This window comes from Marmota monax, unplaced genomic scaffold (genome assembly GCF_021218885.2).
Source record: "Marmota monax isolate L192 unplaced genomic scaffold, Marmota_monax_Labrador192_F-V1.1 WCK01_AAM20220418_F8-fsc00052, whole genome shotgun sequence".
Taxonomy (NCBI): domain Eukaryota; kingdom Metazoa; phylum Chordata; class Mammalia; order Rodentia; family Sciuridae; genus Marmota; species Marmota monax.
In genome coordinates, this window is record NW_026693473.1 from 6,905,161 (window position 1) to 6,922,782 (window position 17,622).

Genomic DNA, 17,622 nt, shown 5'->3' on the forward strand with positions numbered 1-17,622 from the left:
TATATATTTTTTATTTTGACAAAAAAGCATGTAACCAATAATATATTTCTGTGACAAAATCTATTTTAACACAGAAACAAATATTGTGCCAAAGAATAAGACCATGACAATGGTAAGACAAGTGTATGCTTCATCTGTTCAGATTTCCTAGACTTCCTTTTAATTAAATGTTTTGGAACTACAGTCAATCTCAAATATAAAAAGTCTAGAAGCCACCGGGTGCCGTGGTGCACACCTGTAAACCTAGCTAATCAAAAGGCTGGGGCAGGAGGATTGCAAGTTTGGGTCTAGCCTCATTTTGCAATTCAGTGAGGTCCTGTATCAGAATAAAAATACAAAAGGTTAAGGAATGCAGTACAGGGAGACATAAAAGGTTAAAAGCAACAGGCACTTGAGATGCGGCCCTAAAAGAATATTAGTGTAACTGGCATTAAATGTTACTAATATATATTTCAAATCCTAAATTACAAGGTCTTTAAATCAAATTCAACCTTTTCCTTCTTGTAACATCAGACATGTTCATGACAAAACAATTTAATGAGCAATTATTAGATATATAACATTTATGTGTTCATTCAATAAATATTTACTGAGCACCTAATATATTCCCAGGAACTATGGTGGGGCCAGGGTATGAAAGGGTAAATATGACAGAGAATATCCTTGTGCCCCTGAAGCTTACAGTCTGGTAGTCCAATAGGGGAAATATATTTTTAAAAAATGTAAATGAAAGTACTATAAAGAAAAAAATAACAACGAAGACAATTTGATTTGAGGAAAGGAAGCCATAGAAAACTATTTTGAAGATGAGACATTGTTAAACAGACACCTGATTAATGAGGAGGAATCAATCAAAAGGAATATGCAGGGAGGGAGAGGCATTCTGGTGTAAGGAGAGAACAGCCCTTTGCAAAGGTCCTCAGGTGGGAAAGGGCTTACCATATCTGTAGAGCTGGGAAAAATCCTAGAGTGAGCCCAGATATGAGCCTGGAGAGGCAGGCAGTAGCCAGAGCACAAAAGCTTTGAGGCCAGGTTAAGAGGTCTAGACTTCAAGAGCAATTTAATGTCTTCGAAGAATAATTTTGAGAATATCAAAGCTATATGATTTAAAATATGACTTAGGAAATATGATTTAAAATAGGACTCTTTTGTTCAGGGTTAGCTGGATATTATTTGGCATACAAAAAAATGTGAGATTTGTTTTTAAAGGCCACCTATACTTACAAAGTCAATATGGTTCTTGGTGTACATGTTCTACCTTTCCAACATGCATACTGATAATACATACAAGTATATATGTTTTGACAAATGGTTGAAGGATGTTTCAAATTTCATGCTAAGGAAATTTTGCTTTTTTTTTTTTTTCAATTTCTGCTTTTTTCTTGAAAAAAACTATTGGGCACTCAGACTTATATCACTTACAATATGTGTTATTAAATCTCATCTTCAGTGCCTGAACTGTTTTCAGTTACAATGTAGGAGCAATATAGCAAATATAGCAGGGTATTTATTGCAGGTCCTTGAGTGAGCCAGACCTAGACTCAAACCTCGCCTTACGCTTACCAGCTAAGTGACCTTGGAAAGGCCACATTTTGGACAAGATATTCTGTGCCTCAGTAATTACTTATGAAATGGTGCTAAATTTAACCTTAACTCTTGCTATGAAAATTGAATGAGATAATTTTGTGTGCAGATCATCAGCAGTCCTATCTTTCCATATTAATTTAAACTAATTTTATTTCTCATGCCAATTCCACTAAAACTCCAGAGACTGGTGATTGTATTCATTTGTAAAACTGCCAGTTAAAATGTGCTTTATCTATCTCAAAGGAAATGAAGATTGGAGAATACATAGAAAATTTAACAAACAATGGAAGTTTCTGTAGTAGGAGTCTCACATGAAAGCATGCAATTTATATAGTATGCACAATGGCAACAGTTTCCAGCACATAGGACAGAATTTGCTATACACATTAGCCTTTTGAACTGCTAGTTTTCATTACTATTATAGAATAATAACATAAAACATGATGGGAAAAGCAATTCTATAAATGGTTAGAATTCTCTTGCAAGGCTAATCAGCAGATAGCATTCCAGTTAATGTTTTTTTTTAGTTTAAAGAATGGTCATGGAGGGATAATCTTGAGATGCAAATATTTAAAACCTAAGTCTGGGATTTTTAGTAGCTTATAATACATAATAAATAGGATACCAAATATATAATTGTATAATTAGTATCACAGAGTAAGGGGTTTCATTTAACATACAGATGACTCATGAGTCAAATTATAATTAATAAAGTATCACCTGGAATTAGAAAAGACATTTAAAAAACTCTAACATAAAGTCAATGTGGTTCTCAATGTAAATGTTTCATCTTGGGAAGCACTAACATGTGAATCATAGCTGCAGAACTCTGAAACACTTGGTAAATCACAAATGGTAAAGCAGTGAAATAGTTCTAGTTGTTTATAAAGCATTTAGTAATGATGCTCATCATGTTTTATGGTATTTTACCATAATTAGATAATTTCTGAGTGAAAGCACAATAACTATTCTTCAATATTTAGAAATAGCAGCATAAAACTCCATTTTGCATAAACTCTTACCACTAACAAGGCACTATCATCAGTGTGTTGAGACCTTCTGGATGGGAAAGGACACTGGAGATGTGGAAAAAAATGAATCAAATCAAAAACAAACTACGCACACAAGCGATACATTTAAAAAATACGCACACAAGGAAAGAGACGTAAGTCACTTTTGAAGAGCTGACACATAGGATCATGTTCACAATCACTTGGAATTCATATACAATAGCCAATAAACACTGATGTTCTTCCAAAGAGTTTAAACAACTTCAAATATGATCTTTTTTTAACTTTTTTTTTTATTTGTAGATGAATACAATACCTTTATTTATTTATTTTTATGTGGTGCTGAGACTTGAACCCAGTGCCTCACACATGCTAGGTAAGCACTCTGCCACTGAGCTACAACCCCAGCCCTTCAAATATGACCTTACTGCCTAAAAAACCCTCTAAGGAGGGATCTGGGGTTATTTTCTGTTCACGGAAGAGAAAGCTGATACCTGATATAATATAAAGAATTTGCAGTCATCTAGTGAACCAGTGGTAAATTTAAAAATAAATCCTAGAGACATGATTTCTGGTGTATAAATGGTTAGAATTTTCTTGCAAGGCTAATCTGCAGACAGCATTCCAGTTAATGTTTTTCTGAGTTTAAAGAATAGTTAAGGAGGGATAATCTTGAGATGCAAATATTTAAAACCTAAATCTGGAATTTTTAGTAGCTTACAATACATAATAAATAGGATACCAAACATAAAGTTGTATAATTAGTATCACAGAGTAAGGGGCTTCATTTAACATACAGGTGACTCATGAGTCAAATTACATCTCTTCATTACCTTTCTCTGTAAATAAGGTATAATTAAACAATTTAAACCTATACATTTTTTTTAGTGAAGCTTTAGTTTTCAGAGAATGAATTACTCAAGAACAATCATCAAAAAGGAAATGTTGGGGTAAAAAATGGAAAATGTATTATTAAGCATATCACACTCTGATTGTCAAAGGCTTGTACAGAATTATTATTATGTGAAAACAACTAAAAATGTCTCAATGACTTTTTCAGGTATTATACAAATATATAAAGTTCTCATATAAATAGAATTAGTTATTATAATTCAATAAGATTTTAAAACACTTTTCTAATGGACATTTTTAGAGCAGATTATGCTAAGTGAAGTTAGCCAATCCCTAAAAAACAAATGCCAAATGTCTTCTCTGATATAAGGGGGGTGACTCAAAATGGGATAGGGAGGAAGAGCCTGAGAAGACGACTACCACTAAATAGGGAAGAGAGGTGGGAGGGAAAAAGAGAGAGAAGGGGAGTTGCACAGAAGATGGAAGGAGAACCTCATTGTTATACAGAATACATATATGATGTTGGGATGAGAAAAAGAAAAAAAAAAGTGTGTCACTTTGGATTGTATAGAGAGAAAGGATAGGAGAGGAGGGGAGGAGTGGGGGGATAGGAAGGGCAGCAGAATAGAACAGACATTATGATTGATATATGTACATTCCATGTATGTATTATATGTCAAAATACATTCTGCTGTCATGTATGACTAAAAAAAATAAATCATATGGTACTTAAAAAAATAAAATATAAACATTCTAAATATATTTTCTCATACTAAAAAAACTTGGGTTGTCTGTCTATCTATCTATCTATCTATCTATCTATCTATCTATCTATCTATCTATCTATCTATGAGGTATTGGGGACTGATCCCAGTACCTCAAATTCACTATTTCCCATACCTATTTTCCTCCAATTTGTTCATTTCTATTATTATCACAAATAATAATCTTAGAGCTTCTAGGATTATCTTGCATTATAGAGAACATTTTGAAATGGATAAGAAGGGGATGATGTCCCTAGCAGAGATGAGGAGGGTAAGAAATCTCTAGAGTGATATACATGTAGATGAATACATACATATAAAATCCTGACCTAGAAATTTTGATAATCCCTAGCCTGTATCTTCTTAAGTACAATTTTGTGATGGAAAAAAGAAAAAAGGCAATATTTTGATCACTGAAAGAATGATAATCACTTCAAAACATTTCATTCCCACTATAAAAATAATAAATCCCTCCCCCAAAGTAATTATATAGACTTACCTCACCATCTGTGGGGGGTTGTTGCTTTTGTGGACTTTGTGATGCTTTTTGCTACATGCCCCAAACCCCCACAAAAAAAGAAAGTTGGTCAGAATCTGGAACACATATTTGAAATGGTAAACTGTATTTACTAAACCAATTATAGTAATTTCCTTATTTTTTATATATGACGCTTTATGTTACACCCTACCTTAAATATTTTACAATTTAAATGAAGAAAAACAACAAACTATACTATCATATTTCTATCAGTATTTAAAAAAGAAAAAAGAAATTTAAAACTTTAGGTATACCTATATACACATTGTGCCATTATATTCTTTCAATATTCTCTCAATATGAACTCAATCCTTCTTCTCTAATGGCTTTAAATATCATGCTAATACTGACAACTTGAATTTTCTATTAGCTAAGTCTCAGACATTTTCAATTGCTTATTCAAACTCTACTTGGAAACTCAATGTCATTGCATTATCAACATATGCAAAAACAAATTCACTATTTAGTATACCTATTTTCCCCCAATTTGTTCATTTGTTATTATCACAAATAATACCAATATCAGTGTATTCAGTGTTTTACAATGTGTTCTTACACACAGTTTTCTCAAGTGACTTTTCTTATTCTGTGAAATAAACAAAAACCATAATTCAGAGATGAGGAAACTGAGCAAAGAGCTTATGGGGCAAGTACAAATTTACACCTTTCTTCTGACCTCAAATCCAACATACTCCCCACATGCTAGATTCCCACTAAAACCTTTCATTTAGTCTCAAAACTTTGCTTTGGAACCTTCTTTTCTTCATTCATCTTCATGATTTATTCATCATTTGTCACTACATATCTATTGTGCAAAGTATAAAAATGCTTCTTTTGAAATGCCTCTTGATAAAATTCACTGTAGGGCTGGGGATATAGCTCAGTTGGTAGAGTGCTTGCCTCACATGCACAAGGCCTGAGTTCAATCCCCAGAACCATGAAAAAAAAAAAAAAATCCACTGTAGTGCTCTGTGTGGTGGTGCACACCTATAATCCCAGCTACTTGTGAGGCTGAGGCAGGACAATGGTAAGTTCAAGGCCAGCCTGGGCAATTTAGCAAGACCCTGTTTCAAAATAAAAAATGGGAATGTAGCTCAGTGGTAGAGTGTTCCTGGGTTCAACATCCCTTACTGGACAAAATCCACCGTAGTAGAGTATTAAATATTAGGTATATCTATCATAATTCTGAAAGTTAACACTTTATAATTAAATATTGTAAGAAACAAAAGGTACAGAATAGTTCAATAACTTTCCAAAAATCAAGCACATACAAAGGACAAAGTTGGATTCAAATTCAGATATTTCCAATTCTAAACTCATGTCACTATGTAACTCTGTCAACCCTCTGTCACCTTAGAAATCTTCTAGTTTTATGTCCTCACTTTGCACCATTTTCTTAATTAATGCAATTACCATTTTATTTCTTCTTTCTAGCTCTTTCTTCCTGACCTGTTCTAACATGAGTAGACTAGTTTTTCAGAAGTATTTATATTTTTTTTGCTTTTCTCCTACTTACGAACTTAAAATTGTTCTCTTCTGCCTAAATTAGATTATGATTTAATTTGACATTTAATCATGACCATCTGTAGTGTAATTATTTATCTCTTACTAGCTATGTAACTTCTACAACAAACAAAGCTAAAATTGAGTAAATTTATGAAAAATGCATAGAATAGCACCTAGTGTATAGTAAGTGTTAACAATGATCAATTATTGAGGGGCAGTACAGCATTATGGTCAGAGTAGGGTCTGGAGCCAGTCTGCTTACTAGCATTCTTGCTCTGTGGCTTACTAGCAGAGTATTTGAAATTAATCTTAGGCAAATTGTTATCCTCCCTGAGCATAAAAAGAGAATATCCTAGTACTTATCTTATTTGACTACTGGGAGGACCAAAAGAGTTAATATAAGTGCTTGAAACAGTATGTGGGGTAAATAGTGATCATTCAGTAAATTTAGGAAGTATCATCAGCATCATCTTTACCATCTCACCAATTCATTTTTTCTATTGGTCTTCAATAAGAACTCAAACCAAGATGGTACTTTGCTTAAGTGCCATTATTACTGATGTTGTTTTGGTACTAGAGATTGAACTCAGGGGCACTTTACAACTGATCTACATCCCCACCCTTTTTATTTTGAGACAGGGTCTCACTAAGTTGCCCAGGCTGGCCTTAAATTTGCAATCCTCTTGTTTCAGCCTCTCAGCCTCCCAAGTAGCTGGGGTTATTACAGATATGTGCCACCACGCCTGGCAAGTGCCATTATTTTAAATGTATAACTTAATAAAGCTCGTTCCTAGCTCATGACCTATTCATAAATTCTTGCAACGCAGAATAAACTCATCTTTAGACCATCATCCATTCTTTTCTTCCTGGCTACCCATTCGTTCTTCTAAGTCCCTTGTCACTTCCTTCTGAGGTCAATTCTGATACTTGTTTTCTAATTTCTCCTTTGTCTTTGATACAAAACTAGTACTTTTTATTATAAGCTATCTTATTTTCTGTTTTATGTATATATTTGTTTTCCCCTAATAAGATCTAAGCTGTGTCTGGTGGGCATAACTTGTATATTAAGCATTTTTTTATTGCTTATACAGGTACATAATAGCATTCTATAAGGATCTATCATCAAGTCAGTGAATGAATAAATGAACAAGTTAGGCTTTAGACTAAAGCCTTCTGACTATGAAAATGAATTAATTGTATATAATTACATAGCTTAATTTCCCTAGACCTGCAGATTCCTTGTCTGTGAAACATGATAAATACTCTCATCTTCTCCATTACAAAAATTAAATAAACCAGGGTTGCAGTTGTGGCTTGGTGGTAGAGTGCTTGCCTTGCACGTGTGAGGCACTGGGTTCAATGCTCAGCACCACATAAAAATAAATAAATAAATAAACCGATAAAGAATTTTGATTAGTTTTAAAAGGACTAAAAAGAAGAGACATCTCAGGATAGATAGACGGGACAGAAGGACTGAGAGATAATACAGTTAGTTGAGATAACTTTTCAAAGCTCTATAAAGTTCTATTTGGAAGAATATTAATTTTATTTTTTTTGCCATTGGTCAAACAATATGACTTCTTCTTCTTTTTCTTCTTATTATTTGGTACTGGGGATTGAATCTAGGAGCTCTCAACCACTAAGCCACATCCCCAGTCCTTTTTATATTTTATTTGGAGACAGCGTCTCTCTGAGTTGCTTAGGGCCTTGCTAAGTTGCTGAGGCTGGCTTTGAACTCATGATCCTCCTGCCTTAGTCTCCCTAGCTGCTGGCATTACAGGCATGTGCCTCAGCACCCAACTATCTGACTTAATTTTGACAGCAAATATTAGGCACTGGAACTTTTCAGATAAAGAAGAATCAGGTGAGAAAAGAGCTAAAGATCATCATTATGGGCTTGTTATATTTTGGGGCGGGGGGGAAAGCAAAATTGTCAGGTTAAACAGTAAAACAGATGAGTACAGTACTTTAAAAGGTGGTCTTTGGTTAAACTTATCAAACAAAGGAAAGAAAGCTTTTAGAAGATAAAAATGATTCATTCATTTAACAAATATCTATTGAACTTTTCTGTGGGTTCAGAACTGCTAAGTTTTAGGGATACAGCAACTAAGTAAAAAAGACATGGTTCTTATCTTTGTGTAGTTTGCAGGAACATGGAGAGAAATATATTAAGCTTACAAAATTACAAACAATTAATTATGAAGAAAATTACAAAGCAATTTCAGAATGAAAAGATAAATCACACAAATAAAATAAGATGATCAAAATTCATATGCTACAACAGAGGCTACAAAATGTTAAGAAACATTAACTGGGGTTACTGAGTGGATATGGGGAAGAAAGGGAAAGAATCACAGATGATTATAAAGGGCTGGGGCTGTAGGTCAGTGGTAGAGTGTTTGCTTAGCATGTGAGGCACTGGGTTTGATTCTTAAAAATTAAATTTTAAAAAGATGATTATAAAAAATGAAGCCTGTGAGTTTAGCAAATTTTTGGTATATTTACTAGAGTGAAGAAGTAGGAGAGAGGTTTGGACAATGAGATTTCATGCTTGCATGGCATTTTTACAGTTTACCCAGCACTTTCAGTTTTATGATCTTACTGATCTTTACTATGACTCTAGAGATCAAAGAAAGCTGGATAGTAAAGTGATATGTCCAATGGCAGTGTGCTAATTAAGAGGAAGCAATTATTGTTAAAAAGGAAGATCATCATTTCTATTATCTTATAATCACTCACTACTAGGGGAGACAGTCACTCTATTTACTCAAGATTCCTTACAATAAGAGAAAAAAAATGATGTTTTAATTAAGACAATAAAAACTGACAGGGCTGGGGCTGTAGCTCAGAGAGCTTGCCTAGCACTTGTGAGGCACTGGGTTGGATCCTTAGCACCACATAAAAATAAATAGATAAAATAAAGGCATTCTGTCCATCTACAACTACAAAAATAAATACATACTTAAAAAAAAAAAAAGAACTGACAGTCTCCACAGAACAAATAAGCACTTCTAAGAACTTTAAGAGTATCAGTCAATGAGTTCAAATGACTCACCTTGACAAAATCCAGGACAGCATCTCTCTGAATCTGCTTAGTCCTTATTTTCTCCTCCTCATACTGCAGGGCAGCAAGCTGTGCTTCTCTCCTAGTGCGCTCTACTAATAGTTCTTTTCTCCGATGAAGTTCCAAGTCTGTATGTGACAGCTGCAACAAAGGTATCATTTTGTACATGCAAATGGAGATGAGAATCAACTTATCAAGATTCCCTATTAATACAGGCAAATAATGTTAATTTAAGTAACTTTGCAGTCACCTAGCATTTTTTTCAATGTGTTTATTCCTAATCTTTTCCACCTTTGCGCTTTCTTACACCTACTATAAAGCTATTACTATAGATAAAGTTTCATTTTCTGTCTGGTGTCTGAAAAACAGCAAATACCATGTGCATGTTGTATTATCTGACCAAGAAGACAGTGTACAAGAGTGCACAATTTAATGGCCACTGCAGGTTTGGCTAGAAGTCCAATGTGCTATCCATTTTGCCACAGTTAGTTACTCTTACGGCAATTTAAGTACTCCATTTTAGTTTTTAAAAATCAAAGTTGAAACACAAAAATAAATAAATCTGCTAATATTTACCTGATTGTGACTTGGTGATAGTGATAAGTGAGAAGATGGCTCAACTGGAACCCTGATCCAAAAAAAAAAGGAAAAATTCTTTGATACAGACACATAAGGGACAAGTGAAATATTTATCATTACTGTATCTTTCTGTTATATCAGTAAGATGTTTAGGTAGCACTGAAAGAGTAACTGCATTTTGTAAACTTAAGACTAAGTCATTAAATTTAACCACAGAAATAACTAATGTCTCCAACTCATATTTCATGTGATGGTATCACTGATTATTCTACAGCTAGTTAACAACTGTCAGTGTCAGACGATACTGACATACAGCTAGTTGGGATCACTTTTCAAACGGTATCATTTCTTTATGATGTATACAACTATTATCCTCTTTCCTCCTATGACCGGAACAAGATACATGTAAATTGAGATCCTTTTATATACAAAGCCATTTTATCAACAGAAATCTGGAATACTACAAAACCTGGGAACTGTACTTGTAAAGCACTTCTATACTTACTTTCAACTGATAAAAAATAATTTTAATAACAAAGATTCTGTTGACTTTTATTCTTAAGAAAGAGATGAAGCTCTATTTGATACTTAAAAACAACAAGTACTGGGGCTGGGGTTGCAGCTCAGTGGTGGAGCGCTTGCCTAGCATGCGTGAAGCACTGGGTTCGATCCCCGGCACCACATTAAAAAAATAAAATAAAATAAAGGTATTATGTCCATCTGCAACTAAAAGATACATATAAAATAACAGGTACTATCTGCCTCTTAGTGTTATTAATGCTAATTATTATACTCTGATATTTACCCTTTTTCTGAACCAGATTTAGTGTCTTAAGTCTCTGTAACTCATTTTTGTGCCTGAAACTAAAAATGTTGGAGTAATGACTTTCCGACATTTAGTACCTGAAATCTGAAATAATTATTAGCCTGTCAGGGTGATTTAAATGCACTGAAATAAGTATGCTATCAGAGAAATAAAAACAAATCTTCAAAGCACTAATAGTTCTCATTACTCCTGTGATGGCTATGAAAAGTTTAAGATGGAACAGGGAAGCCTGGCATATGCAAATGGTAGTAAAGAAGACATCTGAATCTGAGAATGACCCAGTTCTTCCATACCAATCACCAGGTGGTAATGTTGGGCCATTACAGCTTTGTTATTCCTCAGTGTTGCCATGATCTTCATGTTGCATGACTTTTTTTTTTTTATCTATAAACACGTTCTCCAATATAAGCATCTCCTACTTTTCAAATAGGACCTTTTTTTTTTTTTTTTTTGTAAAATATTGCCCTGCACATGATAGGTAGTTTAGCCTCAAAGCCTGCCAGTATCACCTGCAGCTCATTTTGGCAACCAATTCCCACAATACATAAACACATTTCCAAGTATCCTCTTGGGAGTGGTGCTGTATACTTTGTTGAGAAACACTGGTCTATCTTAAGTGAACTGCCAGGCATGGTGGCACACATCTGTAATCCCAGTGGCTTGGGAGGCTGAGGCAGGAGGATCTGGAGTTCAAAGCCAGCCTCAGCAATGAGGCTCAACTCAGGGAGACACTGTTTCTAAATAAAATACAAAATAGGGCTGGGGATGTGGCTCAGCAGTTGAGTACCCCTGAGTTCAATCCACAGTATCAAAAAAAAAAATATGTGTGTGTGTATCATAACATACATACATATATAAATAGATAGACACATATATATGAACTGAAACTTAAGCTACATTATTACTGTTCTTTTCTCACTTTTTAAAAAATATTGGTTCCAAAACTTTGAGGTATTCACAACATTCCCCCCAACACACACACACTTTTTTTTTTAAATGAAACTTGCTGAGTGGCAGAAGTATTGTAGCATACTGCAGTAGAAGCTGTTCTTAAGCACTGATGGAGCTGGAGCTGGTGATATAAACGACTATAAGCTCATAATTTCCTGCTTATTGGACAGGTGGATATCTTACTTTGCCTAGATGCCTAGACTTGTGCCTGAGATGCTGACTCTCTGATAAAATAACAGAGGCAATGGGAATAATCTACCATCCACACAAACCTACACAAATCTCCAAGGTTTGGCCTAATTCAATGAATTATTTATTAGTTTAAAGTTATTAAACTTCCTTGAGCCTCAACTTTCTCGTTTATAAAAAATGAGGATAATTATGTATCCTCAGTAAGATGCTATGAAAATTAAATAAGATACTGCATGTATACACAACTCATAAAAGTATATTCTAATGACTATATATTTATAAAAACAGGAATTAGCTACCTTTGTCTTTAGATTACTAATTTCACTGCTAAAGTTTCCTGTGGCTTTTATTGACCATGTGTAGATGAACTGGACCAAAACACAGAAAGAGCCAAACAAACCCATTCTAAGAATGTTTATGTACCATAAATTTAGCACTATGTTATACAATGGTTTTTTTTTGTGTGTGTGTGTGTGTGTGTGTGAGTGTGTGTGCTGTGTGTGCATGTGTGTATCAGGGATTGAACTCAGGGGCACCTGACCACTAAGCCACATCCCCAGCCCTATTTTGTATTTTATTTAGAGACAGTCTCACTGAGTTGCTTAGTGCCTCGCTTTTGCTGAAACTGGTTTTGAACTCCAGACCCTCCTGCCTCAGTCTCCCGGGTTGCTGGGATTACAGGTGTGTGCCACTGTGCCTGGTCCAAAATTCTTTAAAAATCCATGTCTTCATTTTATCTCATCAATTTATTTTGTTCCCACTCCAAAATGAATCCTGTTTTTAACTTCACTGAACTGCTCTTTTAGTTCCCAAATTTGCCAATGATAAACATTCCCAAATCTAATATTTATGTCCTAGTCTTTACCTTACTGAACCTATCAGTAGTTTATGTCTTTTTTTTTACGATTTAAATCACTCTCTTCATTTAGCCTCTGAGACAACCCTCTCTTCTATCCTTATGACTACTCCTCAGGTTCTTTTGCTAGTTGTTCAAGCTCTAATTCTCTCCACTTTACTTTAAACATCATCATCCACCCCAAACCTGTCCTGCCTTGTTCAGACTCCTTGGTGTTTCTTAAATATACCAAGTATGTGCTTGCCTCAGGGTCTTGCCTAGAAGTTTCTACCCTTTATGGCCATGGTGCTTGCTTCATGACATTGTCAGATTTCTACTGAAATAGCATCACCTAATAATACATTACTTTTACTTTTCTCTCACCTTGACACTATGATCTCTTTCAGTCCGTTTTATTTTTCTTTATAGCACTTAGCAAGGCCAGACACGTATTTGTAACATACATTTGTCTACATCTACTAAAAGGAAAACTCCAAAATATCAGGGACCTAGATCAGAGCCAGAATCATTGTAGTGCTCAAGAAATACTATTTGAATGAATGGCACTGGCATTGTCTCCCAAAAGAATGGAATATTGGCACATAAGAAACAAAAATGCAGGTAAAACATACATCTTTTAAATCTTGTAACTTGAGCTGAGTAAATCCAAACTTTATAAGGCAGATTTTGAATTGTTCTCTTTGTAAAATCACTTAATGTGAGTAGTTTTTTTTTTAACCTTTAATATGCACGAGACAAAAAACTTCCAGGCTTAACCCAAATGTTCTTTACTTTCATATCGCTTCTTACAAAAATTAATAAACTTTACAGGACCCAGCCCATTATTGGCATCTCTCCTACATTAAAATGCTATTCAAATTATAAGCAGTCTTTTTTAAAAAAATGATATTTTGATAATTAAAAAATGATAATTTTTGCTAGCTTCAAATTCAAAGTTACATAATTTATCTTGGCAAATAACTATAAAACACTCACCAATTTACTAAACTTTCTATTTAAACTTTCCTAACCTCAGGAGGTAGGCTGGGGGTATGTAAAGAGGAAAAGAGCTTGGTGGATGAGGGGAAAGGAAGGGAATTGAGAGACAAAACCAAGTAAGCAACTTTCTTTGTCAGTTCACTAGCAGAGAGCCAGGATAAGAGTGGGCAAGTAGCAATTTGTTAACTGACTGAATTCCTTTGCGTCTTTGAAGCTGTCAGACTGCTGAGACAGATTCTTTTTGTTAACATATTATCCAAGTAACATACAAGTCTTGTGAGCCTGAGAGAGTTGTCAGGCATTTTGAGGCGATTGTGTATTTCTAGGTTCTTATTCATTATTCCAATTTAATGTAAGCTCATGGAGGGAATTGTGACTGATGTTCATAAATAAATCTCCACACCCAGAAAAGTACCGGCACGTAGTAGATATTTAACAAACATCTCCTATATAAACAAATGAAGTATATATTGATCTTAGAGTTTAACTGGTAACTGGAGTTAAAGTGTGAAATTCTTATTCAAGGACTACATTAGACTTTAGTGATTTGAAATATCCAATTAAGAAGTAATTATGGATTTCATTTCTAGCATTGGGTCTGACTAAACACCTTGAATGACTCTTCCAATGGAAACAACTACAATGCTGAAAGTAATATTTAAAATATATTGCTAAATACATTGCTAAGGTACCATGAAAAAAAGAATACTAGATTCTAAAAGAGAATTAAAATAGAAACTTTGGATTAAATAGTGTTAGGTAGACTCAGCCCCCATGTCTTATTCCAATGAACATGCTGGATTATATGGAAGAGGGGTCTTTACAGAAGAAACTGAGGTTACTAATCAGTTGACCTTAAAATTGGGAGATTATCTGGGTGGACCTAATGTAATCATGAGTCCTTAAAGCAAAAGAAGCCAAAAGTTTATGAGATGGGCAGAAAGGAAAGTCAGAAAGGCTTAAAATGTCCGAAGATTTAGCCCACCATTGCTTCTTGAACATGGAGGGGGCCACAAACCAAGGAATGCGGGTGGACTTTATATTTAGAACAATTCCTGACAGATAACAAGGTAACAAGGTCCTTAGTCTATAACTACATGAATTGCATTCTGTCAACAACATGTACAAGCTTGTAAGTGGATTCTTCTCCAGAGTCTCCAGATAAAAATTTAGGGCATGTACCTGTTCACTGCAACCTGCACCCACAAACTTAAGGGGACCACCCTCCACCCAAGATGTGGCACCACAGGCTGACCCTGCTGGTGTTTGTGGCCATGTTGCTGATTGTCCTGCTGCTAGTGGTATGCAATTTGTATTTAGTATGGTATTAGTTTTTATCTTTATTCAATTTTCTCTGGGAACTGGTAGAGACACAGGATCCCAGGAAGGAGATCATGAACTTTTGGGGTCTGAAACTGAAGAAGATACTTCATCCTCTCCACACAGGACAAAATCCCCTCACCAAAGGAAGCTGCCTACTGATGAAGGCCATTGACCCTAGACATGGTACTTTATTAGTAAATGATGAAAGGCAATTTTTGAGCCTTTGTCTTTAGTGAGTTGGCTTTGAAATTTAATAAATGACTAAATAATACTGTACTTGGATTTCATATGCAGTTCAAAAAATTTAAATGTAAGCCATATAGTAATAAAGGGCTTAGGCCAGTCAACACCTTGACTTTGGTCTTTAAAGATTCTAAGCAGATAAGTTATGCAAGCTAGCCTAGAATTCTATCCTATAGAACTGTGATAAAATAAATGGGTGTTTTAAGCTGCTAAACTTAATAGATACAAGACAAAACTAATACATAAAGTAACTGAGTAAAACAAACAGCTGACTTTTACCTTGAGGGTCTCTACTAAATCCTGGAGATCTTTAGCCTCACCTATGATGGACATAGAAGGTGAGAGGGATGGGAGATAAAACTTAGGTCTGCCCAAGGTGAGGAAATGTTAATAGGAAACCTGTGCATGAAACCAGATTCTCAGAGACCATACCCTTGGTATAAGAACATATGGTAACTAAAAAGCTATTCTGAGATAAATGTCAAAGCATATAAAATTTAACTAAGCCAAGTTATGAAATTTTTTTTCTTTCACTGTTCTTCCTACATTTTCTTTAATTCATATATATCACAGTCCCTGAGATAACATTAATAACCACTCAAGCATAAAGAACTATGTACAACAGTTTCTATGTAGTAAATTTACAGTCATTTAAAAATAGGCATATCAGCCAGGCGTGGTGGCACAAGCCTATAATCGCAGCAACTCAGGAGGCTGAGGCAGGAGGACTGCTAAAGACCAGCCTCAGTAACTCAGTGAGGCAGATGGATTGCTAAATTCGAGACCCTGATCTCATAAGGCAGTTTAGTGAGATCCTGTTTCAAAAAAAAAAAAAAAAAGGTTGGGGATGCTGCTTTAAGACTTCATCATGACACTGGCCAAATCATATTGTTATATTGTGTATTGTGTGCATGTACAAATATGTAACAACAAATCCCATCAGTATGTAAATTATAATGCACCAATAAAAAAAGTAGGGAAAAGAAAAGACTTCATAAAAACAGAAGAGGGAAAGAACCAACTGCTGGAAAAATTTCAGCTACTGTCATATAGTTTATAGCAAGAAAGCTTTTGGAATTCAAGGATGAGAAGCAGCATTCTAAACAGTCAAGCTCATTTTAGAAATAGGTACTAAGTGTAGTAGAAAGATCATACTCATCAAGATAGGAATAAGAATACGTATCATTATATCTGTCCCTGTTATCTAGTCAAAATTAAAAAAAATCTTTAAGCCCTATTTATACATGAATCCATACATTATCAATACAACAATCTTAAAGCTCTTAAGTATCTTCAAATTAATTACTTGTACTGCTATAGTTCAGGTGACCTGATTTCAGAATTAATAAATCAATTTTACCGTTTTTTATAGCAGGAGCACAAAAGAACACTGTCATCATTTTAAATACATGGTCTCTAAAACACACAATACCTAAACGTCTTCATTATACATGCATCTATGGAAAACCAAAATTACTTCACTCTTATCACTGAGTTTTAAGACAGAAAGAAGTAAACAGAATTGCTTTTTCAAACCTGTTTTGATGTAAATATCTTCTCATGTCTTCTGTTTTTTGAAACTCCCTAATGGCACTTGTCTTTACTGGTGAACACTAAATCAAAAAAAGGATAAATAAATCAATTTAACGTGTATCCAAAATACAGTGATTACACATTCACATTCAACTTTTTAGGGATTTGTGCATTATAGTAAAAATAATTTCAACAGAATCTTAAAATGTAAACTTTCTGAAAGCACTATAGAGTACTTGCATATTTTTGATAAAATATTCACAATATACATTATATCTAAAAAAGATTTCCTACTTGCTATATTATATAAATTATAGTGACCAAAACCACTAATATTTACTGAATGATAAGAAGAATCTTAGAGGTCATATAATACAAGCTTCCACCCAGGACACAAATTATCTTTTTCTTTTTGTAAAAAAATGGGATTGAACCCAGGGGTACTTAACCACTGAACCACAACCCCAGCCCTTTTTAAAAACATATTTTATTTAGAGACAAGGTCTCACTGAATTGCTAAGTGCTGCTGAAGCTGGCTTTGAACTCATGATCCTCCTGCCTCAGCTGTGCCCAGCCAGGACAGAAATTTCTATCTATCCCACCCCAACATTAACCAAGTTTCTATTGAACATTTGTAGTAATAGGGAATTCACTGGGTAGATTGTCTCTTTACTTTTTCACTACCATAACTGTCTCTTATCTTAGTTTTACAAATAGTTCTGGGGATGCTGGTGTATATCAAGATAAAATACTGCCAGGCTTGGTGGTGCATGCCTGTAATCCCAGTGGCTTGGAAGGCTGAGGCAAGACGATCTCAGGT

At 34.6% G+C, this 17,622-nt stretch overlaps 1 protein-coding gene and 1 pseudogene across 13 annotated transcripts in view; one reads left to right on the top strand and one right to left on the bottom strand.

Annotated features, from left to right (window-relative positions):
- Lrch3 (leucine rich repeats and calponin homology domain containing 3) overlaps positions 1-17,622 on the bottom strand; it is a 126,100-nt gene that overhangs the window by 30,613 nt on the left and 77,865 nt on the right. For 8 of the 13 annotated variants that reach the window (XM_046458100.2, XM_046458099.2, XM_058583535.1 and 5 more), the window contains exons 10-14: positions 16,806-16,882; positions 9,898-9,949; positions 9,313-9,462; positions 4,713-4,763; positions 2,610-2,663 (exon numbers count right to left, since the gene is read on the bottom strand). In XM_046458100.2, coding sequence (XP_046314056.1) covers positions 2,610-2,663; positions 4,713-4,763; positions 9,313-9,462; positions 9,898-9,949; positions 16,806-16,882 — 384 coding nt within the window. The remainder of the gene's footprint in view (positions 1-2,609; positions 2,664-4,712; positions 4,764-9,312; positions 9,463-9,897; positions 9,950-16,805; positions 16,883-17,622) is intronic. The other 5 variants (XM_058583536.1, XM_046458097.2, XM_058583532.1 and 2 more) reach the window with 2 other exon arrangements.
- LOC124101873 (small integral membrane protein 13-like) lies at positions 14,939-15,198 on the top strand (annotated as a pseudogene).